This window comes from Oncorhynchus nerka, linkage group LG4 (assembly GCF_034236695.1).
Source record: "Oncorhynchus nerka isolate Pitt River linkage group LG4, Oner_Uvic_2.0, whole genome shotgun sequence".
Classification (NCBI taxonomy): Eukaryota; Metazoa; Chordata; class Actinopteri; order Salmoniformes; family Salmonidae; genus Oncorhynchus; species Oncorhynchus nerka.
The window spans coordinates 55,417,602-55,445,195 of NC_088399.1; the positions used below are offsets into that span (position 1 = coordinate 55,417,602).

A 27,594-nucleotide genomic window follows, 5' to 3' on the forward strand; every position below is an offset into this window, starting at 1 on the left:
TCTACGTCTCTTATGAAAATAGAGCTGTGGAGCGGCGCACTTTTATCATCTTGCAGATTGCCTTTTTTACATGGGACTTAGTTCTATATTTAGAGACCCAATTGATGCCCGTGGCTGTAGTTTGACAGGATTATAAAAGCTATGCGACAAACTAAACCAGCATCCATTTAATTTAGTTCCCTCTCGTGCTTATTGCACTATTGTCCTATTTCTATGATATTACTTGATCTGGTGCTTGGAATAGTTACAATGAAGCTCTAATTCAGCTTGAAACACCATCACAGAACATGGTGTGTTGTGGTTAACTAAAAGAAAACTTCCTTAACCTTCCAAATATCATGTACAAATGAGCTATAGAGTTGAACTATTTGGCAGTAGGGTTTAGAGCTGGGCCGTTTATCATTCTTTTGATCGTTAGATCATGATAATTCAGTCAATATACAGAATTATAATATGGATTCTTGTCCATATTTGACATGCTCTAGTAGAGATGAGTGAATATACAGGCTAAGGGTTGTGGGGTTCCAGATCCAGCTAAATAATTGAATTTATTCAGGTAAATAAGACCATGCCAGTGCCAACATCATTTCAGGTATCAACAACGACAGCTCACATGTAGTAATATATATATGTTTTTATTTTATTCCAAAAAATCACATTCATCTTGTGCTCTCAAAACTATACATGTACAACAAGAGGGGGGCACTATGGCTAGGAAGGAAATAGGGGACAGGAAAGATTTTTGGCACATACTGTAGTGCAATATTGACAAGATTATCAAAAACGCACTATTACAGAAGACATGAGTTTCAGTTACTCCACACAGTGAGGTATGGAGTCAAAACAGTTATCCCCGAAGCACTGTTTTTAGATATATTCTTATAGGCTATTATTCATTCTATATAACATTTGCTTTTTAGAATTAGAATAATCTACTAATCACAGACCTCCAAATAATGTGTAGTCTTGTGCTTTCACTCGGAACACAAGCAAACCTCTATTGAATGAATGTGTTTCATTACTAATACACATTTGTTACACAACAAAATATCTGTATGCTCTGTAAATATGAGGAACATGTTATAAAAGAGTATTGAAACATCTTAAGAAAAACCAGCCTTATAATTCTGATATCAGTCCAGCTTGAGCATCAAGCGCCCATCATATTGCACTAGTTTCACACTGATGGTTTTAAAACAACAAGGATGTTGTGTCGGAGTCCTTTGTAGCTGGCACTGCGGAAGTGAAGTCATGTCGTTGGCAAGTGCCTCACAGCTTATAGTCCTGGGATCTAGAGCTCTTTCTGCAAGGCTGTGTGTGTCGCAGGAAGGAAAAGAGGTCCAATAGCGGGGGCTCTTGTTTATTGGGAACTGGAGGTGGGAATCGAATGGTCTTTGTCCAACACTTCCTAATGATGCTGCTCAGCAGTTCCTAGAATACACTGCTCTTCCTGTGACAGAGCTTGATGTTCGTTCCAGGTGCCCGTCATGTGCTGCGGAGGCAGAACACAGGCATAACCAGGGTTCCCACCAACACGCTGACTGTCTGAATGCTATGCAGTCCTTTTGAAAACTGAGATCGATGCTAAAACAATAAAACAAAATACAGGTAATAATAATAATAATATAATAACATGATAATAATAATGTTCTGCTCTGTAAGCATGATCAAGCCTTGTCTCCAGTATAGGCATCATAGTCTCAAGAAGAGAGTTCTCATGGAAGAGTCTTTGCAGCTCTTTAGATGCACTTCCTGGCGAAGCGAGAAAATAATAGCTACAACACAGCAATTAAAGGGTGTGTCCATAAACCACAGCGTTGAGTTCAGACACCAAGTCTGATGGGAGTCCAGTTGTCTCTTCTTGCCTTGTCCTAGCTAACTTGGAAGATGCCTTGGCCGCAAACACAAAAGTACAAATGTTCGGTTTGGTTAGAGCTCAGGGGTAGAGTGAAACCCACTGTTTTAAAACGAGTCGAAGTGGCCTGTTGACCGCATGTTAACCATGTCGACCACACCTCTCTTGAACCCAGTCGGAAGATTAAAGGAAACCTCTGTGGTCAGACCACAAACAGAACCAGAACCAGTCCTTGGAACCATCCGTCACTATCTGACACTAACCACCAGTCAATATCAAAATGCTTCTCTAGTGTTGCTCATTATCATGTCCTTGCTGGAAAACAAATCTTGACAACACAATAGCTTCCCTCCTTTCATCTCTCTCCATCTTCTGTCGAGGGTTTGTAGACATGTATTCTGGGTTCAGCACTCTCTCAGCTCTCTCTTCCCCCACCTGTCTTCGCTTGTTCGTTCTTGGCTTCCTCTCCTCTCTCCATGTGGATCCATGGCTCTTCTTCTCCCCAAACCAATAGAATAGGTGACAGAGTTTGAACTATAAGGAACAATCTCAGGCTCATCCTCTCAGACCTCCGTCTGCAGGTCAATGATGTCCTGGCTGACCATTGAGATGGTGGCTCCAGCCTTCTCCCACTCCACCTGCTGCATATGCAGGGGCGACACGGCCAGGGGCTCTAGGTCTTTCCGCACCCAGGCAGGCGGTGAATGTTGCGTCCTCTGGACCCCATCCCAGGGTCTCTCCACCTGTTGCTGCTGCTTGTCCTGATGAGGTGAAAAGTGGAAGGCCATGAGTATTTGTATCACCACATTAGATTCGGTATGTTCAATGCAATAAAGTTGGACCTATATATATTTTTTTAAATTGTGAATCTGGATGATGGTCATTCATTGTAGTATTCCTTGTTTAATCCACCAACTGTCAATCGACTAGCCATTAACTAACTACCTTTAAGGTAACTTAAAAATCCCAATATAATTGTGTAATGTGCATTAACTGTTCCTCTTATACTGGGGGCTAGTGGTGCATTGCAATGCAGAGTATGCCCTATTTAAAATGCCTAAAAAGGTGTATTCAGAAAGTTCGACCAGTATGGGTAATAGGACTCACGCTGTGGTTTGTTTTGTCACTTCCTCCAGAGGACACACTCCATCTCACAGACTGTAAGGAAGAAGACAAAAATGCATAGTTTAAGTAATTATCTTAAAAGACTGTTAATGCAATTAACAGCTGAGGTCAAAGGGGTTTGCTGAGGTCAATGTGGTTTGCTGAGGTCAAGTTGTCTTCAAGAACAATACTCTTATGTAAATAAAGACTCAGCATTCCTGCATGACGAATCTGATTCAAGATGTTCCTCGGCTTGGAATGGTCTCTCTCTCTTTTGGTTAACATTGTCTAGCCTAGCGACTACCCATTTATTTTCTACTGTATTTATCTTCAATAAAATAACTGTATGTGAATCTTTACGTACACTGTAAAATAGATGTCTATATGATTATTTACCTTGCTGTCTGAAGCAGGGGACTCTCGGTCTTGTTTCTCAGCATGATGTAATTTCCTGTTGAGGTCCTGGAACATGTTCTGGTGACGTTTCCTTGTGTGCATGATCTTCTATGGGACACATGGGAAAAGGAATAGTAGGTCAGCAAATGGCACAAAATGACTCAATTTTAGACCAATTGAATTTAGCTACTGATGAATTCTATCTAGATTATTGGTTAATATACAACCATGCACTTGAGTTTGCTTAAATGTAGCTCTTTGACATTATTACATGTTTATTACAAGTTTATAGATGTGCTGTTAACATGATAATACAGTATTTGTTATATAATAACTTTTTGTTGGTTACAAAAGATACATACCTCGAAATCTAATTCAGCATAACGGGACTTCTGTCTCTCCAGGGAGCTCATGGACAGTGTGGAGATGGTCTCGCTCTTGGACATCATGGAGTTCATAGAGTCGAAGGTGTCTCCCAGGCTGCTGTGGGTGATGTGAGACTCGCTGGACATGTTGTGGATGTTCTGGATGGGAGAGTCCCTCTCCGAGTAGGACACGCTGACCCGGTCGGACGGTAGCGTCTTGAGTCCGAAGGCAGCCTGGGGCTCAGCGAAGGGCCCACTGAGATGAACCAGCCTGGTCTGTGGAAGCTGCTCCACGCTGATGTTGTACTTGGACGGGTCCTCTTTGGCCTTGCGAAGGGTGGAGGTGGTGTTGGGCAGGAGCAAGTAGCCGCTACCGTCGGGGCAGCTCCCCTCCGCCTGGCCGCACACCAGGTCGGCATCCAGCTGCTGGAAGAGCTCACCGTCGCACACATAAATGGGTTTCCCGCAGGAGGACGGGTCCATGCCGCCATGCAGCCAACTCTTCTCCCTCTTCAGAGTGAGGGTGTGGCTGGAGTACTCGGGCACGGCCTGCATGTGGGCCTTGGTGGTGTGGGAGGGCAGGGTGTGGAAGTTGGAGCTCATGGGGAGGGGCAGCTGAGGTGGGAGGGGCATCTTCTCCTCACAGGAGGAGTTCATACCACCTAGATTAGAGAGGAGGGAAGGGGTGGGGGAAAATAGGTAAGATAGTGCACTTACAGTACAACCATGCTGGGCATTTCTGTTGATTCCCATTGATTGAAAGGATGGTCAAAGGTAAATAATAGATTCAGAAATAATCAAAGGTTGTGCTGAAATGTTTTCTTTAAGTAGCAACACGCCTCTAAAATATCTTCATTCTAAATGGACAAATAAAGGCCCTATGCCCTTCAGGAATGAACGGGCATTTTAGTAAGTGAATGGAAAAATGGTTAGGGGGGGTAATGAAAGGAAAGACACTCACCGGGTCTGTTGGATTCAGCATCCTTCTCGAAATCAGACTGCAAAAAAATACAAAGAGAAGGTTTTCTTAGTATTTATTAAACACTTTTACATTGAAAACACACGATTCAATCGTTCATAATGATTTCATTCAAGACATAAGCATAACCAAAGACACTCACCATGAGCTGGGTGTGGTGGCTATTTTGGATGGAACTGCCAGAATCTCCGTTGCCATCGTCCTTACGGTCAACAACTCTGCATTTCACTGCCTCTTGGACCTATTAGAACGGTGGCAAAATGACCAAACAGTCAGCTACATTCTGATGTACTCTTTCAGAACACCCCTCAATACAAACCAAAACATAGGAAAAATAACACTTGAAAACGTTGTGCTTGCCTCTCTACGCAGGATGCAGTGCACCATGACGATTATGAACCCTTCCAGGGAGTCAAAGACAGCGAAGAGGATCTGGAAGAGAGCGGAGCGGCGGTCGGTCATGGCCAGGACAGCGGACATCCAGGTGAGGGCCAGCAGGGGCAGAATCACACAGGAGCTCCACAGGGACGCTCCCGCTCGCTCCTTCAGTTTGACATCGGTGATGCCGTCCTTGGACACCAGTTTGTTGAAGACCAGGATGCCAATTACCATGTTCACCTGTTCAAAAGAAGTTAAAGACACAATGAGTGAGACAATTGTAGTGAGCAATGGGTTTAACTGTGGTTAACAGTATGTTTAACAATGGGTAGCCATTGGTTTAACTACTATATAAGAGAATGCATGGTAAAAGCATTCATTCATAAGTATTTGAAGGTTTAAAAAAATAAATATATATATATATATATATATATTAGATATACAGGGATATATACCAGAACAACGGCAGCAGCGGGCCCAACGAACGAGTAGAGGAGTCCACCCTCCAGAGAGAGCCAGCAGCTACAGGGAACAGACAGAACAAGAGCCATTATTACACGAGTTAGGGTAAGGGAGTTAGAGAGAGAGAGGTAGAAGAAAGAGAGAGAGGTGAGGAGGAAGAGACAGATTGAGGTTCAACGTACTAGTTGACGGTGCCATATCCCTTAGCCTTGGTAAATCCAACAGACACAGCCACCACCAGAGCAGGGAGTCCTATAAGAGAGAGGGGGAGAGAAGGAACAGAGTTAGGGTTGAACGAGAAGACAACATGTCAGAAAGGGAGGAAAACATGCAGTTAGAATAGAATTAGGTGAAGTCTGGAAAAGGAACGACAGACACATTGACAGACTCAGACTCAAATATAGTTACTTTTTCTACTCTTTGAATGGGGATGCCCTTTATAGCAATTATATTTCTCTGGACAGAAATACAGACACAGTGACAGACAGACAGAAAGCCATTTATTAGGGCACGTACCCCAGCCCAAGCAGAGGAAACGCTTGCGGATGATGCGGTTGCGCAGACGGCCCGTGACAGCCATGTAGGACTGCCACGCTTCCGTCAGCACCCAGCAGAAAGATGAGAGGAAGAAGAAGTGAAGGAGGGCAGCCACCACACCACACACCACCTGAAGGAAGGAGGGAAAGAGAGAAAGAGAGTGAGAGAAGAACGGTGTCAGTGGTGCGGCTAATCCCCAAGGCCTCAAAGCAGGAAGTCAGTCTAAGCAATAGAAAAGAAGAAAAAGAAGAGAGGGGATTGGTTAGAATGGTGCCCTACCTTGTTGCGAGCCTGGGTTTGTCCAACCAGAATGAGGGCATTGGAGCAGATAATGGAGAGGCAGAAGTTGATGAGGATCACTGAGCGCTCCGAGCGGATATACCTGGAGGACGAAATGGAGAGAGTGAGGACGGGGGGAAGACAAAGAGTGTTGCTCACACAAAAACATATGATATTACTGAAATGTGAAATAGTGGTTTTGCTTCCAGGGGGCACTTACTTCCAGACGGAGACATAGATAATGATGAGGAGCAGAAGGGTGAGAGAGGAGACCCCACAGCCCACGATGAGTGTCACAGAGGGAAGAAGATTCTTATCCATGTTCTGTAGAGAGGAGACAAGACAACACAACGCATTCCCTTAGTACGGTGCACAGCAACAAACACACCCACTTGAAAAAGGCTAACACCAGAAAATGAACAACAACACACACACACACACACACACACACACACACACACACACACACACACACACACACACACACACACACACACACAGTGAGCCTTGTGGGCAGGCTCTCTGCTGCGCTATCTGGAACAGCAGACGGCTCCCTGTAGGCAGACAACTGAATGGCACAATTAGGCCACTGCTAAGGCAAGGTGACCCCAAGGTGAACGTGTCAGAAAGATGAAGCGGCGAGCCAGAAACTCGGCCGAGGTCACTGCGTTTCCCTATTGAGCTTTTGAACCAGCAAATGAGGCGAGAAGGATACAGAACATATATCTCCCGCTACTAAGCAGAGGGTGAGAGAGAGAAATATCCTGGGTATTTCAGCATGGTGGCTTGCTGTTATTTTCTCCTGCCATTGTGGTGCGACAGCGGTGCTATAGCTGCAGTAGTAACCTTCTACGCATCTCCACCCATCCTTACAAGCTGATATCTGCATAGATTTATATGCTGTTGTGTCTTTCTATGAGGGGATTTTTACAGTGTCTGTGTGTGTGCCTAGTATCTTCTCACCCCTCCCTGCAGTGGACAGGTGGGCTGTTATCCCGTGCATTCATCTGACACCCCCTGCCCTCCCACGTCTCTGACAGGAGCTTAGAGCACTGCTAGAGCCATCGGAGGTGCCCACCTTTGTCAGACAGCCCTGGCACACTGAACTCCCGGCGGCGGGCACACGGGAGGATGTCGCGCCCCTGTTAGCCCTGTTGCTGACTCACCTGTGGGGCCCACGAGGGCACCAATACTGTTGAGAGGGAGCCAGTGGCCCCCACCCGCACCCACCAGCTAACTGGCTGGGGCTTATTGCCTCGCCTACCCCTGCTTTGATATCTTTTGTGGGGGTTGAGTTAATTGAACACCTTAGATTAATCTGCATCACCGGGGTGCAAATGAGACGCGGACCAATCATGTCCAGGCACCCAAGGTGGAAGCCTTCTTCATAAGCGAAGAGTCTAACTAGGCATTTTGATAGGGGTTAGGAATTGTGGCCCTTATAAAGCGAGCTAAATGCTAAGGAAGACAATAAATTGGCTATCTGGGATCCTTGGGACGTCACTTTGTAGTTGAAAGGTAAAATGGTTACGGCTTTGGCCTTGCACATAATGTCTGAGAGGCTAAAATGGGGATGAATGCGGTGCCTGGGAAGGCTGTCTCTGTCGCTATCTGCTCTCTGTGTGGACCTACCTCATATCCCTGCACAGCTGGCAAACACCGCCTAAGGCAGCCAAATACTAAATTAGCACAGCAAATTTGTTTCGAAATCTATCCAACTACATCAGAGGCTTCCAAACCAGATGGCAGACAACGAAGGGGTGCGCTGAACTGCCTTTTGCTTCTACCTCTTGCTAATGCCAGGGAGAAAAATAACAGTGGCAGCAGTATGCTAGCTTCACTATATCCCTCCCTATCTATCTGTCTATATGGGTTGATGCAGCCTTTCGACATGGGCTACTGAATGAAACTGTAATTCAACCTGTCTTGAGTTTGCCCTTGACGGAATCCCAATGTTCCCATGTTCTCCTAAACCTAGAATCAGGACAACAAAAAAAGTCTTTATGGTGCCTAGTAAGTGCGCATTTTCATTTGTGATAAGGCTTGATTACCCAGTGCGCACAGCTCTAATCGGGGTCCATTGGTCAAGGTTATCTTCACTGACTAACTAGGTGGGCCACTCCTGCCTCTTTTGACCATGTGTCCAAGACTCGTTCTCATTTGGTGCAGGGTCCAGGAAGCAGACCTTATCAAATGAGAGCTGAAACACTGCAGTGTCTGGCTGTTCTCTCCCATACAGCTGGCAGGCGGAGGGACAGTATTGAAAATGTCTATAGTACACATCAAAGGATGGTGGGGCGGGTGGAACCATCAATGCACAACCAGAGGTGTGCCTCTCATTGGCCAGCATCTTTGCCATTATTCAGAGAGACTTGATGCAGCCCGTGGGGGACAAAATGATTGGCGTAGCTGGCCGTTGACTATGGGTGTGGGTAGGGGTGGCTGGTTTTTGACGTTGTCTCACAAACACAGGGGGCGCTGTAGCTGCCTTTCTCTTTTCCAGACTGACAACAGAGACAAATCAAATGATGACAACAGGTCTAGAGACAAACAAAGCCCAGATTGCATCTCTTATGTTCAGATTGGCAGCATCTTTCGCTGGATACAGCAGAATCATGCAGTCCAAGCATACTTACTGGCTGTGCTTTTGTATAGGCTTGGACATGCTTCTGCTGGGCCCACCACAGTTTAGTATGTGATATTTGCAGTGGAATGGAAGATAATCGTATGCGCAATTAAAGCCATCTGAGAGACACATGCGTTTCTCTGAATTTTAATAGCAAAGTTCCATCTGTTGATTGTCACTGTGGTTTTGTTCATTGCAGCAAACTCAGCACCAGCACTGCACAAATGGGTAAACCATTATCTCTGACCTGGGGGTTTGTATAGGGGGAGGGGATGGGGTTTGTTCTTCCTCAATATCCCAGTTACCAAAAAAAAAATCACACAGATGAGCTTGCACCGCAGAAGTCGTTACCAGGGCAACTAGAGAGTGAACGCTATGGAGGCACAATCTAAACGGGGTAAATTATACATTGCCTTTGCGCAATGGAGCTCTATACATATTGATAAAACGAATACACGAATCAAAGTATATGTTTCACCAAGTCAATGCATGCTGTGAAAACTATGGAATGCAACTCCCTATGAATTTGAATACCCAAAATGAATGAATTAAGAAACTTGATCAAATGGAAACACATTTCTGATATATGTAGAACACATTCAAATATGATGAATAAGCCTAAGTGCCTGAATACCATACACATTGTTCAGGTGATTCCTGTAACGTCAACTATTCACTCTATTTGTAGGCAACAATGAAAACATTTAGCATTATGTTTTTCAACTTGAATTGGTCTATTTTATTCAATTGTTAATAATTACACAGAATTGCCTCCGATTATTAATGCAGACACGGCCATATGTAATTTCCACATATTTGATTAAGAAATTATATTGAAAACCATCTTTAAAATGTAACGACTAGGCCTATTATCACAATTATTCGACAGTTATGTTGATACATACTGAATGTAATTTCTATCGGATATCAGCATGTTGCACAGTTACCTGATCATTAAAATCACCAGGCTATCAAAACTATGGTCAATGGCACCTACCTGCACGGAGACAAAGACGAGGAAGCTGGCAGCGCGAAACCCAGTCATTCGAAAAACAACGCCTATGTTTACATTTCATTCTATCACCACACACACAAAACGAACATTAACATTAAAGAAACACACGGTAAATAGGCGCATCACTTACCATATCAGGGTTTAGACGCGCTAAAATGGCGAAGGTGGAGAGCCTGTCACACACGCATTTGGTTCTGAATGAATCAACAGCGACCGCTCTGCAGCTACGCGCAGACCAAGATCCAAGCAGCGAAGAACTGCACAGGGCAAGAGTGAAAGAGAACAGCGGGTTATGTATGAGTGAGGAAACATTTTTCGGAGAAATGATTCAAATTATCCTCTACATCCCAAACAGTTGTCACTGTAGAATATTATAAGACCACATAAAATATGCCTAGAACAGTTTTGCATGGTAATTTGAAATGTACATTTGACATTTTAGTCATTCAGCAGAAGTAGTGAGTGCATACATTTTTCATACTGGTCCCCCGTGGGAATCGAACCCGCAACCCCGACGTTGCAAGTGCTATGCTCTACCATGAGAATGTATATTTTTAATACGTGATTGATATGATATGTGATATGTGTGTGAGTTTGATCCAAATCTAAGTAATGATATAAGAATAAACCTGTTGTTTTCAGAGTAGTTCTAACACCTGAAATGGTGGCTCTGCTGTGGGATGAACACTATTGTCGCTAATGCTATACCAAAAACATAAAAAATGATCTGTCTAATTTATATCCTTTGACTATCTTTCACAAGCAGTAGTATATATGAAATGGTGGACACTGGAGGACCCCAACAAGCCTAAAGTCAATATACTGAAAGAGGAAATTGCAAAAGAGAATTTCTTCCAGCAGACTTTCTCAAATGTATGAGTAAAATAAGAAATATGAGTGTATTTCTGTGGATGAGAATGGATTTCATTTGTGCCCTTCTGCTAAAACCATGCACGGCCTTATGGTTTGGGCATGGGAATCACTTCACCACATGACCTCTATATGACCTCTATATGACTGCCATGGGGTCTTCTCTAAACCTTTTGAATATCTACAGTGTATGATGTTAACTCTCAGGTAAGATGGCCACTATGGATTTTCATCCAAGAATATCCAGTTTTAGGTATTGAGACAAAGGGCAAAGTCTTGTCATCAATGACCACTAAAAGACATTGTAATCAGCAATCTCCAGACAGCAACAACCCCTTCTCCTCATCATGGAAGAACGAGGGACGATACACAAGCGCGTCGCATATTCTGTGACAAAATCCTTATGTCACACGGGGGTAAAGTTATCAGGCCGCACTGTGCAGCAGAAGATCTTGCCACCTCACAGTGTTTCACATGTTGTGAGTGTCAGGGGGAGAAAAGGGAGCGAAAAGCTGTGGTGGAAATAGAACCCCACTACCAGCCAGCCCTCCTAGCCAGCCCTCCTAGCCAGACATAAGCCATCACACTGTCAGGTATAGCAGGGAGGTGGAAACAGCAGTAGTCCCTAGTAGGTAGTCAACAGGAAAGTCATCTGGGAGAGGAGGCTTTGCTCTGTATCCAATTCAGTGAATTACCTGCTTGCCTGTGAGATTTCTCAGGTCGCTCAGATGGGTTAGAAGTTGTAAGGAGAAGTAGAGGGTAGACTAGGAGGCATTGTTCCTCGGAAAGGTTTGTTTAACTGTAAATATCTGACTGTGTAGCTTCGATTGGGGATCAGACAGAGTAGGTTAGCTTGGAATGAGTCTTATGTCTAATATCGAACGCTAACAGCATCTCACTGAGAGGTGGACACTGACTCTAGACTAGCCTAGCTTAGCGCTAGGCCTCAATCTGTGTGTCTATAGCATAGCATAGACAGTGGGGCGTGGATTGACATGGCATCTCCCCCTTGAGCCTGCCTCAAAACCAAACAAGTGCTGCTCCACAGAGTAAACATTGATCCAAACTCTGATCCAGGGCTTCTCCCTCTCTCCCTCTCTACCATTCCCCCCTCTCCTCCATCTAGGCATTAATCACATCCGCTGTCCAAAATTAATCTAATTTAGCTGGAGGCACGTACCCCCCCTCCCTTCTGAAAGTGTATGAGCTAATTACATTTTCTCCTCTTCCTCTTTTTCTTCTTCTCTCTTTTGACTTAGGCTGCTTTTCTCAGGTGGGAAGGGATTCGGATGTGGATCGGGCCTCAGTTGAATGCATTGCAGTGTTTATCTGTGATCCACAAGTGTACAAATCTAAATGAAAATGTACGGCTGGCTGCCTCCAAAATAGTCCCTATGGAGCTATGGTCAAAATTAGTGTGCTCTATAGGGAATAGAGTGCTATTTAGGATGCGTGCACCCTAAGCCCCACGGTGAGAGATCCAGAGCTGGGGGTAAACAGAATGCCAGGGGGTGTTCGTAATGCATTAAAATGCATCTAAACATTTTGTTTTAAACGTCCATGTTTCACTTGCTTTTAACCTCTGTTAACCTTTAACAGGACAACATGACAACGGTAGAGATGGGAGAAGAAGAGTTGCCATTGTCTTTGGATGATTGGAATGAAACTTTACTATGTCAATGTTGCCTCTGTGTTGTGTCCCTCTCTAGTTAGTGCGGTGTGAATGGATCCTGATGACCTGTTGATCCGTGAAAGGTGTCACAGGGGGCTCTGGGGATGAGCGAGGCTGCTACCAATAAAGCTCAGAGAGATGGGTCATGTCAACATGGTCTATTGATGCTCTGTCTCTGCTAGTAGAGATGATTGACATTCCAAGAGATGCAACACTACTGCATCACAGTGACTTATATAGCTAAAGGGTGAATGGTCATATAAAATGACAGAAGCAGGAGTGAATGGATCTTTGAGCTGGCGGGAATAATCAACTATCCCCAAATGGCTTGACAAAATGATGAAAATATGGACATTTATGAATGGAAATACACAAACAGGATGCGAACAACATTAGTCACCACTTACGTTTCACTCTCATCCCAGGAGATGCATGTTTCATTTATGGTGTCCTGGGAAAAGAGAAAAGGCGGGGTAAGGATCTAAGAAAAAGGAAATGCGTATGGTGCACAATTGAAGCACAGTTGGAGTCCTCCATCCATCACCATATGTGTGAGATGCAACAGCACCATCAAACGTGTTTTTCTCACCATAACTTTCACGCCACTCCTCATGACCATAATGGCGCAGGTTTATTTATGCAACTTAATGTATAACTCTGAAGTTTGTGGTTTAAAGATCAACACGATTTCAAAAGTAATTGTGGCACTGCAAGTGTACAGGAAATGTCAAATGTCCCGATGCTTGTTAAAAACGTGTAGTTCTGAAGAGCCATTATCCAGAGGAAACTTACATTATGTTGGTGGGGGAACTCGATTTCCACTGGGGGGGACAGCAGGCCTGGGGTGGGCTTGACCATAACTGTGACTACCTTGGAGTCGAGGACGGTGCTGTTACTGAAGGGATAAGAGACAGGACATTTGGTCAAATAAAGCACAGTTTTGTAAAAGTACTGTAGGTTTAATTCCGGTAGTTGATTCAATGGCAATCAATGGCTGGCTACTTCAGAGGAATTCTAAAATGATTTGCATATTGTTGTTTTTCACCGTGAGTAACCACATGTCTGTAAGTCACTGAGTCCTAGCCCCATTTAGGTTTCAACTGAGGACAGTCTACCTTCATCAAGGTACTGTATATCTAGAAGGCACTGTAAAAGTGAGCAGTATCAGTCATTCAGTAAGGAAGGCTACCTTTGGAAGGACAAGATAGAGCTGAGGTTTCTGTAGAGAATGATCCCGGTCACAAATGCAGTGGTGCCCTCTGTAACAGACAAAACCCACAATTATTATCATTATTCCACTGTTTCACTAGGAGAGAAGAAAATGGTAGACGTCAACAGGAACAGACAAGAGCTTGTGAGACTTTTTGAGTTGGTAGAACTGTTTGTTTTACTGTCTTCTATCTGTTTCCTTAAACAAATAAGACATGCATGTCATTTATATATGCAGACTAGCTGTGTATGCATCAGTGGTTGTGAATGTACACTCTTTAACTACAGTACATATGGCATTCTCACCAGACTGGTCGATGGACAGAGCATCACGGGAAACAGTGATCTTCTCCTCTGAAGTCCTGACCCAGTCCATCATGCCTCTCCATCCTCTCACTGGGAAGGTGAAGTCGGTGGTCATGGTTGTGGGGCGCTTATGGATGCTCAACACTGGAGAGGAGAAAAAGAGACATAAGATGTTGTGTTAAAGAGTGTTCCTGGAATACATGTTGTGTATACGATACATTGACTCCGTTAGGGTCTGGTAAGTGAAGAATCAATTCATTGACGCCTGAACAAGCGGAGGACAGCTATGGCTTCATGCGTCATGTCTTTATCTGTCTGGAGGAGTTGTTGCTGAATCCTGTGTGAACTGCGATTGTGAATGTCACCTTTGCCATAGCCAAGACGACATGGCAAGAAATTGCTGACGCAATGAGAAAAATATGCGTGAGTTCTACAGTTTGGACAGTGTGTCTTTTCTGAGAGTTTATGTAAAACCCAATCTGCTTCTAGCTTCTTCCCACGTAATTGGTAACTTGCAGGATGGGGTTAAGCATCTTTGCATCCAGCTTAACATTACTTGTACCCCTGCACATCGACTCGGTGCTCCCTGTATATATAGCCATGTTATTTCTATCTGTATTTTTATTCGTTATTCACTGTGTATTTATTCTTTGTGTCACTATTTCTATATATACTTTTTTTAAAATCTTTAAATCTGCATTGTTGGAAAAGGACCCGTAATGAATCATTTCACTGTTACTCTACACTTGTTCTCTACTTTTTACTAATCTTCGAAGCATGTGAATTGTTTTTGTTGATTTATTTGTATTTTTGACATATTTCGATGATCTGGTTCTGTGCTATCTTGAAGATGGATAGCTACTAATGGGCCTGCCAAAATGTCATAGATGCATTTTCCCCACTAATCTAGAACGTCTCTTGTGACATGATTAAGATTGATGCACTCTGTGGCCGGATAAAGGTAAAGACAAATCATCATTCTCTTGGGGGTAAGAGCAGAGAACAGCTGGCAGGGAAAATTTGTGGCTCACCTAAATTCTCAGTGACTTCATAAATGTCTTGGAAGTCCTTCATCTGCATACCGATCATGTCCACAAAGTCCTCGACAAGCTGCAAGAACTCCTTGATGTTAGTGCCCATCTAGAGGAGAGACCGGAGGAGGGAGGGAGAGAGAAGGAATAAGGGAGGAGGGGAGACCGTACATTAATATAAAAGAAATCCTAAACATCCAGGGATTGTTTGAAGTCGGTTGAATTAACATCATTACAACCAGAACTGGTTGATATCTGGTTGAAATTGGGTCATTATTACAATGCCAGTTTTGCCGGCTGGGAGACTATTCGTTGTTCATAGAGGGTATTAGCATTGCTTATCTAAGCTGTGCATATAGAGAAAAAAATAATGTATAGGCCTTATACCACACTGTATATGTAATGCCTTTCATACTTGGTTTCATTCTTTTACAATAATAATGTCCCTGAGCAGTGAAAAGCACTATCATCCACAGTGGAGCCTCCTAACTTCCGGAGGGCCATACATGGGCATCAGGCAGCAGGCTGCTGTGGAAGGGAGGGAGGGCTCTTACGTCTCTCTGACGCAGAACAATTGCGATGTGGGCGAAAGGTGTGTGTACGTCTGTGTGATACATATTGCACAATGTACAGTGTCTGTGCACGTGTCCCTTCTTGACATCGACCATGGTCTGTGGGTTGGTATGGAGACGCACAGATTGGAGAGTGGGCGTTGAGATTCTCCCTGCCTGCCTCGTTCTTTCTCTCTGCCCCGAGCGTCAACTCTCTCCTAACTGAAACACTGCTAGTTCATAATCAGTTCATCTTCAATTTGACACGCACATTTTTGTTCCCTGAAATGTGGGCCTTTTGATTAGTGACTTGAGTTATCCACACTAATATATGTATAACCTTTCTCTAGCCATGTAGATAACAACCTGAGTAATCCTATCCACGAGGCTGGGGGCCGCAGTTAACTTGAACAGGGTTTTCATCTTTCAAGTATCAAAATCAACATATTGCAAAATGTTACGACATATATGAGATAAAAACGTCAAGAGGATTCATTCAAATTCATGAGAGGCACGTCTGATCCAGAGCATAAGATGCCAAAAACAAGTTAGATGGATTTCTACTTATCCCTTATTCGTAATGGTTCATGTGAGACACACATGAGTTAAATAGTATGGTAGTGTGCTATCCTTGTTTATGGGAAACATGCCCCTAACACTGTCTTCAGTATAGGATGGTGTGAGGGAAGTCAAGGGGTTGTGGATTGATATGACTCATGTTCTATTCCTTTTTAATCAATATTCAGAAATGTCTCTGTGTCCTGTTCTTTCTCTGGTGTCTACTCTTTAGTAGGGAACTGAATGCTTTATTTGGGGGTGATAATAAGGTACCACCAGTTACCACTCCCCCCCATTCGCTCTCACACTTACAACAACAACACACACCAAACTTCCCCCCCATTCGCTCTCACACTTACAACAACAGTGACAACAACACAGACCAAACCCCCCCCATTCGCTCTCACACTTACAACAACAGTGACAACAACACAGACCAACCCCCCCCATTCGCTCTCACACCTACAACAACAGTGACAACAACACAGACCAACCCCCCATTCGCTCTCACACTTACAACAACAGTGACAACAACACAGACCAACCCCCCCCCATTCGCTCTCACACTTACAACAACAGTGACAACAACACAGACCAAACTTTCTCCTTCCACTCCATCCCTCACACAGTTGCAAAAACCTGACAAAGGAAGAAAAACGTTCTCCTCCACTCTTTTTCTCAGTTACACAGTCATACAAGCATCCACTCACACCTATTCATATGTTGCATTGCATAAATACACTGCTGTCAGAACTTGTCACTCACCAGCTGTGCCTCCTCCCATTTGTCATGATGTTCCTCCTTCAGTAAGTTGCTGATTGTCTGGGCATAGTTCTGTAGAGAAGGAGATATGAGCGATAGGTGTTAGACTTGATGAAGCCCAAATCATACTTTGCTGGAGGAGTGTCAGAACATAACACAATGGCAAAAGGAATAGCTTACTCTGTGTGAGTGACAATACACATTACAATTTTGTTTTCAATGCTTAATTCAAAAGCAACAGTATTTCAGGCTGACCTCCACATCAGCATTGCTCAGGCTGTATCCGACTCCCTTGTAGATCTCAGTGGTGTTCCTGAGTACATCCATGATGGACAACAGGTCTCCGCTGTACTTGGTCCCCTCATCAGAGGTGGCCCTCAGTCGGGAGATCACCTCAGAAATCCCATCAGCCATCAGGCCCTTCTGAGCCTTATCAACACCATGCTGGGCCTATAGGAAGGGAGGGTAAGTAGAGAGGTCACACTAGGTCATTGAAACTCTAGTTGGTGTACTGATACACTGTAGCTTGAGTACACCGCTGGGAAATCATAGGCTGTGGAGATGTGTTTTTGAACTATCATCATATTAGGTATTGTAATGAGCCCCATCTCTAAGGGTTTGTAGTTAAGGGCAACGTCTTCAGAGTTACGAGGTTTGACTACTAATTGTGTGATCCAGCAACAGATGATCATAACTAGCAGGTTTGTTGTAGGATACATCTCAAGACACTCCTTTCTGGCGTAGTCAACTTACCAACAAGGAAATGTCCTGGTAGTTCTTTGAGATGCACTTGATGTGGGTCGGGTTCTCCCAATAAGCAAGGCCTACAGCGCCAAGGGTGCATCGGCGCAAGATCATGCCTGTGTGTACAACGGAGTACTGGAGGTCAGCATGATCTTACACAGGGAGGATTACACTACTTAAACATGTGAAGTACATGTATATTGAAGTGAAGTAAATGTATGTATTATAAAAAATAATGTGCTCCATGTGTTAATGTACTGTACCGGTGGAGTCTGTAGGGCAGGTCACGGCCGCCATATCTCCTGCTGGGGTTCTCTTCCACACAACATCACCACCGGTCTCCTCCTGACAGATCTCATGGGGTTCTGAAAAGAAGAGAGGGAGACTTGGTTACACATTTTGGTGCATTGAATCAAAGTATTTATTGGCTTTCTCTGGTCAAGTTCTATTTGAATACTATTGTTTTGTGTTGAACCACTGAATTGTATGTCAGCCATGTTTGTTTTGACTCACTGACCTGGGCATCTTTTCTCGTTGCAGCGTCTCAGCTCTCCTCTCTCTCCAGGGCAGGTCTCTCCACTGAAGTAAGGTCCTTCGCACATCCTCTGTCTCTGCTGGCTTCCTCCCCCACAGGTCTTACTGCAGCTTCCCCATGAGCTCCATGATAACCAGCGTCCATCAACTAGAGAGAGACAAAACACAATGTTACCCCTTGACCCTGAACAGACTGACCAGTAGGCAGTGGCCTTTCACACACAGACTACCCCTGGAACTGGCTACTTGAAGAGTTATTATGACAAAAGAGGTTTCCGTTTCAAACTTGGTGTTGCAAGCTATCTACCTGGGCAATCTTTCAGGAAGCAGTTATTGGTCTCACGCCAGTCACCACGGCACTCCGAACCTCCGTAGGACGGCCCGTTGCATTCACGTGTCCTCTGCTTGGTGCCATTGGAGCAAGAGGTGGAGCAGGTGGTCCAACCAGACCATTCGTTCCAGGCACCGTCCACTAGAGGGAACCAGAGAGGGAGGTGGAGAATTAGGACACCATCAAACCTCGGGCCATTATAGTAATCATCATGGCACAAAGATGCTATTAACATGTCCTACTTTGAGACTGAGTAGCAGTGAAGGCCCAAACTCTGTTCTGTTTTGTCCTTCATGCACCACTGCAGATGTCTCTAACTCTAAAAGGCTCCCATGCCAATTTCCTTCCTCAAACGACGCACAAAACCACCAGTTGTTCGAGCCTGATCAAGTGTAGTGTATTTTAAGGGAGAAAAATGACTGCTTGCTCAATGCAGGTCAACATAGGCCTAATACAATGTATCATATGGGAGGAAAGATGATGGGCCTATTTTTCTAATGGATGTGTCCCAAATGGCACCCTATTCCCTAAATAGTGCACTACGTTTGACCAAAGCCCTATAGGTATCCTATGGGCCCTGATCAAAAGTAATGCACTATATAGGGAACAGTGTGCCATTTAGGACGCAGTCAATGTTTCCCAACACAGGATGGCAGGCCTAATTCAGGAGTCTCTGGAGGACATCGGATTCCATCGCTCACAGAGTTCCACCTCGTTAAGTTAGCCCTTCAGCCTACACGGGTGAGCAGGAACCTTTCTTTCTTTTGTTCTAATGGGAATGGATGGGGGACTTGATTCAGTGCAACACTTTACTTTTAATTCTGCTCTAAGCACTGTCTTCCTTGTCTAATCTTGGGTATGCAAGGAGGAAAATTGGCCTGATGAAAATACATGACAGGCAGTTTGAAAAAATAAATGAAATAAATATTTAAATATTTAATATTTTCCAAAGGGCAAGACAATTTGTCAGAAATGGAATAAATCATTATTAATGGATAAAGAGACAAAAAAGGTTAATGACATTTTAGATTTCCTGGCTATTCCCAAATATTTCTTTTGGAAGCCAAAGTATGTGTTTTCTTATTGGGTCGAATAGACTATTAAAGATGATTTGTCCTCAAATCCACTTCAATTTCAGGTGAAATATATATTCGCTTTAGAAATGAGATTTTCCCAAAGTTATGACAGTCATTTACAGCGGCCATCTTTTGGTGGAGCATATTGCCATCTGCTGTCCACAGTGTAAAACTACATGGCCAGGCACATTCAATTAACCAACTCAACTGTTTTGAGGAGCGGCAGAAAATCAGTTATTTGCTAAGGGAAAAATGGAATTGCAAATGAAAAGCCATTGTTATAATATCTTCAAAAACATCTAAGTACCAGACGGACTAAATATTTATGTACGTAGGTGAGAGAGAGAAGAGGACTAACCCACCTCACTGTCAGTGGGCGGTGTGTATGTATCAACAGAGAGAGAACTGAAGCTCCGACATGTTGGTGTGTGTGTGTGAGTGAGGAGTGTATTACTCACTGCCTGTACCGCCCATGACTAAGCCCTGCAGGCATTTGTTCTGCAGATACAGTATGTCAGTTGTGATGACAAACTAATATTTGACTCCCCAGATAACCACTAATAGTCAGAATAGGTAGTATGGGTAGAAAGGAAGGAGGGAAGAGAGAAGCCTTGAAAGTGAAAGTATCTTAGTCAGTCAGAGTTCTTCCCACATGGGTCAGTGAGGGTGTTGAAGGCTACCCCATTGACATAGATATTCTCATTAAGATGAGTAAGTAAGTGGTCCTGTGTGGCTGAGTTGGTAAGAGCATGGCGCTAGGGTTGTGAGATCAATTCCCGCTAGGGTCACGTATACTTAAATGTATGCACTCACTTTTGTAAGTTGCTTTGGATAAAAGAGTCTGCTAAATGGCACACATCAAAATTAAGTAAGCAATAAGGCTAACCTGGGCAGACTGCGATGTTGCAGAACTTGGTCTGTTTGATGGGTCCCTTGCAGGGTTCTCCTCCGTTCTGGGGCTGCTTGCAGGTGCGGGTGCGGTCACGGTAACCACGGCCGCAGGTGGAAGAGCACAGGCTCCATGGGGACCACTCGTCCCAAGCTCCATCAACTGAAAAACAAGAGGAAAAATTCAGCCCATGTCACCAAATATACATTTTTACATTTTTGGTTCATTTGCCCGCAAAATAAATATGAATTCATTGTAAGTAACTGAGTTGTAGTGTCTTTGGGTGTTGACTGTTCAGGGAGGGGACAATTTCATGAGCTATCCACTAGGTGGAGTTGTGATCTTTACCATAGTTGCCAACTTATCTAGAGGAACACACACACACACCCTAAACACGGCCCAGGAAATGAGCCACCACTTACCGGGGCAGACCATGGTGTTGTTGCAGGGCCGGTTCTCGCGGAGGGGGCCGGTGCATTGGGTGCTGTAGGAGGAGGTAACACAGAAACGGGAGCGGGCCTGCCAGCCCTCTCCACAGCTCACTGAACACACACTCCAGGGGGACCACTCATCTGCAACCGCAGCAGCGTCCACTACAAAGGTCAGGTGTCAAAGAGTCAGCGCTGAAGGTCCGGTGGCAGTAACACTTGTAATATGGCAGACATCGAAGCTATACATCGAACACTGCAAATGGTCTACCGGTATCTTAAATTTGACAATATTATACTGGTTATTATGCTATTGTAAACACCTCTCCAACTACTCCTAAAGCTGGATTTTTTCCCCCCTAGAATTTATGTCTCACCTGTTTGAGGGGCCACAACTCCAGTGATAGGAACATCAGTGTTGTCTCTTTTCAGGCCGACGATGGAAGCCAGGGCTTGGCTACGGCTGTGCACTTGACCTGTGGAGGTAAAGGATGGTTAGTGAGCTGAACAAACAGATCAACACAAAGACAGACAGTAGGTTGGGCAATACAGGCTGACAAGAAAACAGACGGACAGCTAGGTTGACAGGTAGACTCACCAATGCAGGGCTGAGGGTTGCAGGCCCGCCCCTCTTCGACCACGCCTTCACACACACTATCCTCTGGCTGACAGGCTCGGCTGCGCACCTGGACTCCACCCCCGCACTCCATACTGCACTCAGACCAGCGGCCCCACCCACTCCAGCCCTCTGCGGGAGAGAAGAGAAGAGGCACATTGCACACATGATACATGACACACAAGTCCAGAGACATAATTACTGAGGATGACACTGGTACGTAGATGTGGAGAAAATAGCCTGAAGGACCTGAACTCATTCTATTGCGCAGAAACTGACATATCGAAATTGCTACAGTTCAGTAAGAATGTAAATGGATTTTTCAGGTAAAGTTTTCATAAGGATTTCGATGTAAAAAACGGAAACGGGTAATTAGTGTGCATGTCAGGGAGCTGAGAAAAGCACAAGGACAGCTCTTTGTGAGAAGCCATACCAGATTAATTTTTTAAATTTGAAATGATTGTTTGCTTTCCAGCACTGTGGAAAGCATGGTGTGCAAGGCTGGAGCGTTGCTACGGTTACTGCAAGTGCTTGGTTACTGATTTCCTGTGCAAGCTAACCGAGGGGGCTTTGTGCACACTGTGTGTGTATCTCTCGCATCCCTCAATCCCTCAGCAAAGAGCCAGTAAACATGTCCGCCATCCAAGAAAACAAAAAGGCGAGCTAACACATGTGCATTGGGAGCGATCCGACCATTTAGCCCTTAAGGAGCCCCACAGTCTCTTACTAAACACCCTTCATTTACGCCTTATGATACTGGGGCAGCAAAAAGCACATCTTCATCAGAACCCCACATTCTCTATATCAGCAAGGGGGGGGGGCATCTCAACCACATGGAGAGTGAGGTAGGGTTGATGAGTTGGAATCAGCTTGAGGAGATTGTGCTTCCATAGGACCATGTCTCCAATCAGCCAGACAGAGATCTAGTCTAGACTCTACACTCTTAACAAAAACAAACATGTGGAGTCATGGACATTGAGCATAACACAATAAGCAGATTAAATGGTGGTAACTCTACTCACTTATGATCTCGGCGTCGCGTACAATTTCACGTCCAGTGTCTCGGGGGGTTGGGATGCACTTCTCCAGGTAGACGCCTCCACGGTAGCAGCCACCGGGCTTCCTGACGGGGGTCTCCCAGCACTGGCAGGGGGTGTTCATGATGCCGCAGGGGTTGAGATGGGTGCTGGTGGACAAACAATTCTCCAGCCACTGGCACAGCTTCTGACAGGCTGGCATACTGGGGTTCCTCTTGCCCACCACCAGGAACTCGGCCTTGAACTCACTGCTGCTCTCTCCCTCCACAATCTCCAGGCCGTGTCTTGGCGCCACCTTGCGGAGCTGCAGGAACTGCTTGCTGGACTCCAGGTAGGTTACAGAAGTTGAAGCGTCGCACAATCTGACGACTTCATCAAAGCTCTCCATACCCAGGTAGGTGCGAGAGGTCTCGATGAAGGAGTCGAACTGGAAGGTCTTGACCTGGCGGGGCAGGCAGGAGTCGGTGGGCTTGGTGATCTTCATGTAGACGGTGTAGCGGCGAGGGTCTGGGTTCTGCAGGGTCCAGGAGCACGGCGTGGAGGGCAGGTTGGCGGTCGAAGAGAACAGCCCGAAGAAGCGGCTCTGCTCCAGGGAGGCACAGGTATCAGAGGCCGGGCCGGAAGGGACGCTGGAAGTCAAACCGAGGAAAAGAAGGGCCAAAAGGGCCACAAAGGGCCCGGACTGGGGAGGTGACCACGTCATTGTGTGGTCGCTTTGAGAGGATGTTTCGAGGAGACACAAATCGATTTCACTTTTTTCTCTCTCCTCTATTTATGCAATTTGTTGCGATGTGACTTTGGTTGCTTGGTCCTTGTTGGTTAAGTCTCTGAGGAATTAGATGGGGCTCAAAGGCTTCAGTGGGACAGACAGACAGTCATGTGTCAAAGCTGTGTCTGTTGGATAAAGGGGAGACAAAAAAATGAAACATGACAGGTCACTAAGTGTAACAATTCTCTGATCAGCACCTACCAATACGAACCTCGGTCCAATGGTAAATTCAGGAATTTTTCAGAACTAACTAATATTTGATTTTCATATGATGATTATACACATTGCAACCTGCACATGCTGTCATTGTTAATACATATTTGGTCTTCATTTACTTAATTGACATACCTGTATAAATAAGGTGAAATGTATTTTTTTTTATCCCCACTTGAGTACTGAGCCTGTGATTAGCATTTCTGTGCAGCATCAGATCTCTCCAATGAACAAATGAACTGAGGGTCCAGAGTATAATAACAGTGTGTGGACCTGCAATTACACTCCTTCACAGCGGGCTAGCCTCTGCTCTCTCTCTCTCTCTCTCTCTCTCTCTCACACTCACTGTTTCCTCCCACACACGGGAATGTGCCACTAAACGCTAACCAGTGTGCGTCAGGCTGACGTCTGTGCCAGCGCGTTGCCATTGGGAACCGCAGACAACGCTTGGAGTCACTTATACTCTCCACATAATAATTCACACTTCCTGTTGCTGCAATGTTATTTTCCTTCTGTAGCAAACTGGCTCCAATTAAGATCCTACATCTGTATCTGTCAAGTCATGTATATGAATACCCTATCTGGCCCTGCAGCAAAGAGCACACAAGATCAATGTCCCTGTGCTGGACTCTTCATGTGGCACCTTATACTTGATGAGTTTGCCCAATGTCTAGGTGTTATGGCTACTTGGGTTTGGGGCGTTTTGGGGGCTAAGGAGGGAATAAGGAGAGAAGAAGACTGTTGCTCAGCAACAACTTTCTCATGCATGCAGGGCAAGGATATTCATCCTGCCAAGTGTCACTGTGGCAGCCCAGTCTTCTTGTGCTAGTGATTAACGCCCAAAGAAGCCCTGAAACCTGATTAATCCACCAAATGATGCTAAGTAATTCATGAATATTCACATTTTATAAGTAAGTCTCTAAGGGGGCTCAAAGTCTTGGCTACGTTATTGGGTGTGTTGAGGAACAAAAGGTATAACCAGGTGCAGAATGATATACCAGAAAACATGAAATGCTCGCAAAACTTCCGCAAGGCCTCCTCCTTCTCTTGTTTTCTCACTAGCGGTGCACCTGCATCTTTTAAAGCTAGACCCTATCATTCCTTTCCCCCTCCATCTCGCTCTGCAAAAGGCTCCTTCCTATACCCTCCTCTGAGGTAGACCTATGCTTTGTGTGGGAGTATGTCTCTCGCTCTCTCTCCTCCCTCGGCCTCCCAGATACCAGCCGGAAGCTCCATGAATGGGCTTCTAGTGAGGCGAAAACTGAGGAGAGAAAGGAAAAATGTCCGGCTGTCACATTTACAGCCTCTCTCTCTCTCTCTCTTTATAGTCTCTCTCTTACTCTCTCTCTTACCGGTAGTTATGGAAACAGCTGTTATACATTTTTGGTGCATATTGTTGTAAAATTGAGAAGAGAGGAAAAGGCTAAATTACCATCAGGTGCTCTGTGTTTGTGCTGTGATGCACAGTTTTCAAGTGCCACTTTTCATCAAAGAGATGATGATGTGCTTTGCATAACACCATGTATCCAACAGCACTAACAGCCCAGTGAAAAACACTCCTGTTTCTCTCTGTGGATGTGCACTTAGGACTGTGTACAACATATGGAAGTTGTACAATGATTCAAGACTTCACAGGGGATCTACAGAGATAGAAGAAGTGCTTTAAGGCAGAAGGGCCCTTTGTTTGCATGACTAATGAAAATGGAGCGCTGTGAGAAAGTAAGGGTGTGTGTGCAGGTGTGTGTGTGTGTGTGGGGGGGGTTAGGAGTTCTAGTGCTGCCATAGAAACCATTACCCTTTGTATGTGGTTGTTTTGAAGGCAATCATAGATCAGTTGACGGTGTATTTGACTACTCTAAACAAGTTCCAGTCACAGCATATTGCCACAGAGACAATACATTGTTGTTTGCTCTACTCTGCACTGCGTGTCATCTGTATATGAACAGTTTTAATACAGGGACATCTCCGTGGTTCTTCTGAAACGATAACATGCAGCAAGTGAAGGACACAGCTGCCGCAGGTGGCCAACAAGTCCCCAAATCCTCTGTCACTTTGTATCTTTTTGTGCAGAGGTTGAAGAAGGGAAAGATAAGAGAAAGCAATCTGAAACTGAACCATCTGTGGTAGAAGCCCTAGGGGAGGAGTGGAGGAGTGGGGGAATGGTGAGCAGGAACGTGGGAGGGACGGTCATTTTTACTTTCCATCCCCGTTTTTCCTTCCTCTGTAAGATTGCTCTCTTTCTGCTGACTTTCATGACAAAAGTGAAAACTTGAAGGAAGCAAAAACCCTTTTGCTCTCTGCGCCATCAAGTTAATGAAATGGCTCACGCTGTATCTTTTCAACTGCGTGCCATGTGCAAACCAAGGCAGGCACGTGCAGGGCACCATCCTTAAACTCTGTGGCCGTTTGGCTCTCGTTTGACAAATTCATGTGACACCACAAGAAAAAGGGCGCTGACGAGGAAAATCAACACAGCCCAAGACTACATGAGCTCTTAAGACCCACTTGTGATGGGTGTGAGAGAAAGGCTCTCTCCCACACTAAATGTCACTCAGCTTTTGGCATCTTAAGACCCACTTGTGATGGGTGTGAGAGAAAGGCTCTCTCCCACACTAAATGGCACTCAGCTTTTGGCATCCTTTAAATATGCCTGTTTCCATCCAAGTGTGTCTTTCTATGAGAGCGGACTTGTTTGTCAGCACTTTAACACATGTATCCTAATTATTCACATTATAAAGCATTACTGCTTCTAAAAGTCCCCCTTTGTTTTGGAGACCTACGGTGAGAGTCAAATCAGTTTCTGTGGCAAACGTGTGTGTGTGTGTTTGTGTGTGTGTGTGTGTTTTCCAAATGCACTTTTGGAGGTGAATGCTGTACAATGCCAGCAGACAGCCAGTTAGCAAATGAAAATCTTGATTTGAAAACAAGTCACCCATGTGTCTTAAGTTCCAAAGCGTTACATGAACGCCTTCGTCATGCCAAAACAACATGCATTGATATCATGCATTAAGAAGGTCACCAAAGCCAGTAGACACTGTTGGATGATTATCAAGTGTTTTTCTAGTTCCATAGTCGTTGAATAAACAAAAACTGAAATGGTAACCATGAAATCATTGCTATACAGTATGTGCTATTCTACATTCAAGCAATAGCAAATGCTGCATTATCAAATGATAGGTTCTTATCAGACATTATTAACTCAAATCAAATTCAGAGATTCATCAGAGTTCAGCAGGGTATGACCATGACAGTTGAAAATATTGAACCGTTAAAAGGAACCATATCGCTGAACACTGAGAAACTTTGGTAGAGCAACCTGTTGATGAATGCAGTGCATGTACCCTTCGGCTGCTTTCCCATGTGTCAATATATCACCACTCCCACGGCAGAAATGTTTATGTCTGACATTCATGATAAACATGATACAACTTCATGCTGTCATTAAAATCACTTCCAATTGACAAGCTCATTGCACACGGTTTCTTCTGACTTCTGTCTGTGTCCGTGTCTGTAAAGTAACTCTATATGAAATGAAATGTAGTGCGCAGGGACATTGAGAAGTATTGCCCGGCTGTGTGAAAACTTACAATGGAGTCATCATGTTGATACAGTATCTCCAAGGGTAAAGTCATTGCATGACATCATTGATATGTGGAAGATCTTTTGGGATCATGTAATGCAACATATACCGTTCAGGTCCGTGCTGCCTAAATGGATCAGGACGGCTATTCACAAGGTGGAATGATAGTTCCTTGGCTCCTGGAAAAATAGCTTATATATATATATATATATATATATATATATATATATATATATAGATTATAGGACATGGAACAATACGTGTAAGACCGGTTGAAATGATTTGCATTTGCATTTGCATACAGCTCCTCATGTTGTGTCGTGTTGTTGTAGGCTAATTATGAATCCAATGTGCAGGTTGCTGCAATAATGTGTTCTGAAGTCACAATATTGCACCAATAAGACGATCGCAGACAAACGGAA

At 44.5% G+C, this 27,594-nt stretch overlaps 1 protein-coding gene across 1 annotated transcript; it reads right to left on the bottom strand.

Moving 5' to 3' along the window:
- Positions 1–651: 651 nt before the first annotated feature.
- On the bottom strand, positions 652–23,313 carry LOC115128761 (adhesion G protein-coupled receptor B1-like). Its single transcript, XM_029658899.2, has 29 exons — positions 22,596–23,313; positions 21,556–21,705; positions 21,335–21,433; positions 20,952–21,122; positions 20,527–20,691; positions 18,541–18,705; positions 18,217–18,381; positions 17,963–18,064; positions 17,709–17,815; positions 17,211–17,405; positions 16,959–17,027; positions 15,085–15,193; positions 14,054–14,197; positions 13,728–13,797; positions 13,331–13,433; positions 12,946–12,989; positions 10,127–10,253; positions 6,576–6,679; positions 6,356–6,458; positions 6,056–6,206; positions 5,722–5,791; positions 5,533–5,599; positions 5,060–5,317; positions 4,842–4,940; positions 4,682–4,718; positions 3,718–4,382; positions 3,356–3,463; positions 2,963–3,013; positions 652–2,616 (listed from the first exon to the last, which is right to left on the bottom strand). Exons 1-29 carry the CDS (start codon positions 23,311–23,313, stop codon positions 2,419–2,421), a joined length of 4,614 nt encoding a protein of 1,537 aa, XP_029514759.1. The 3' UTR covers positions 652–2,418.
- Positions 23,314–27,594: the final 4,281 nt, after the last annotated feature.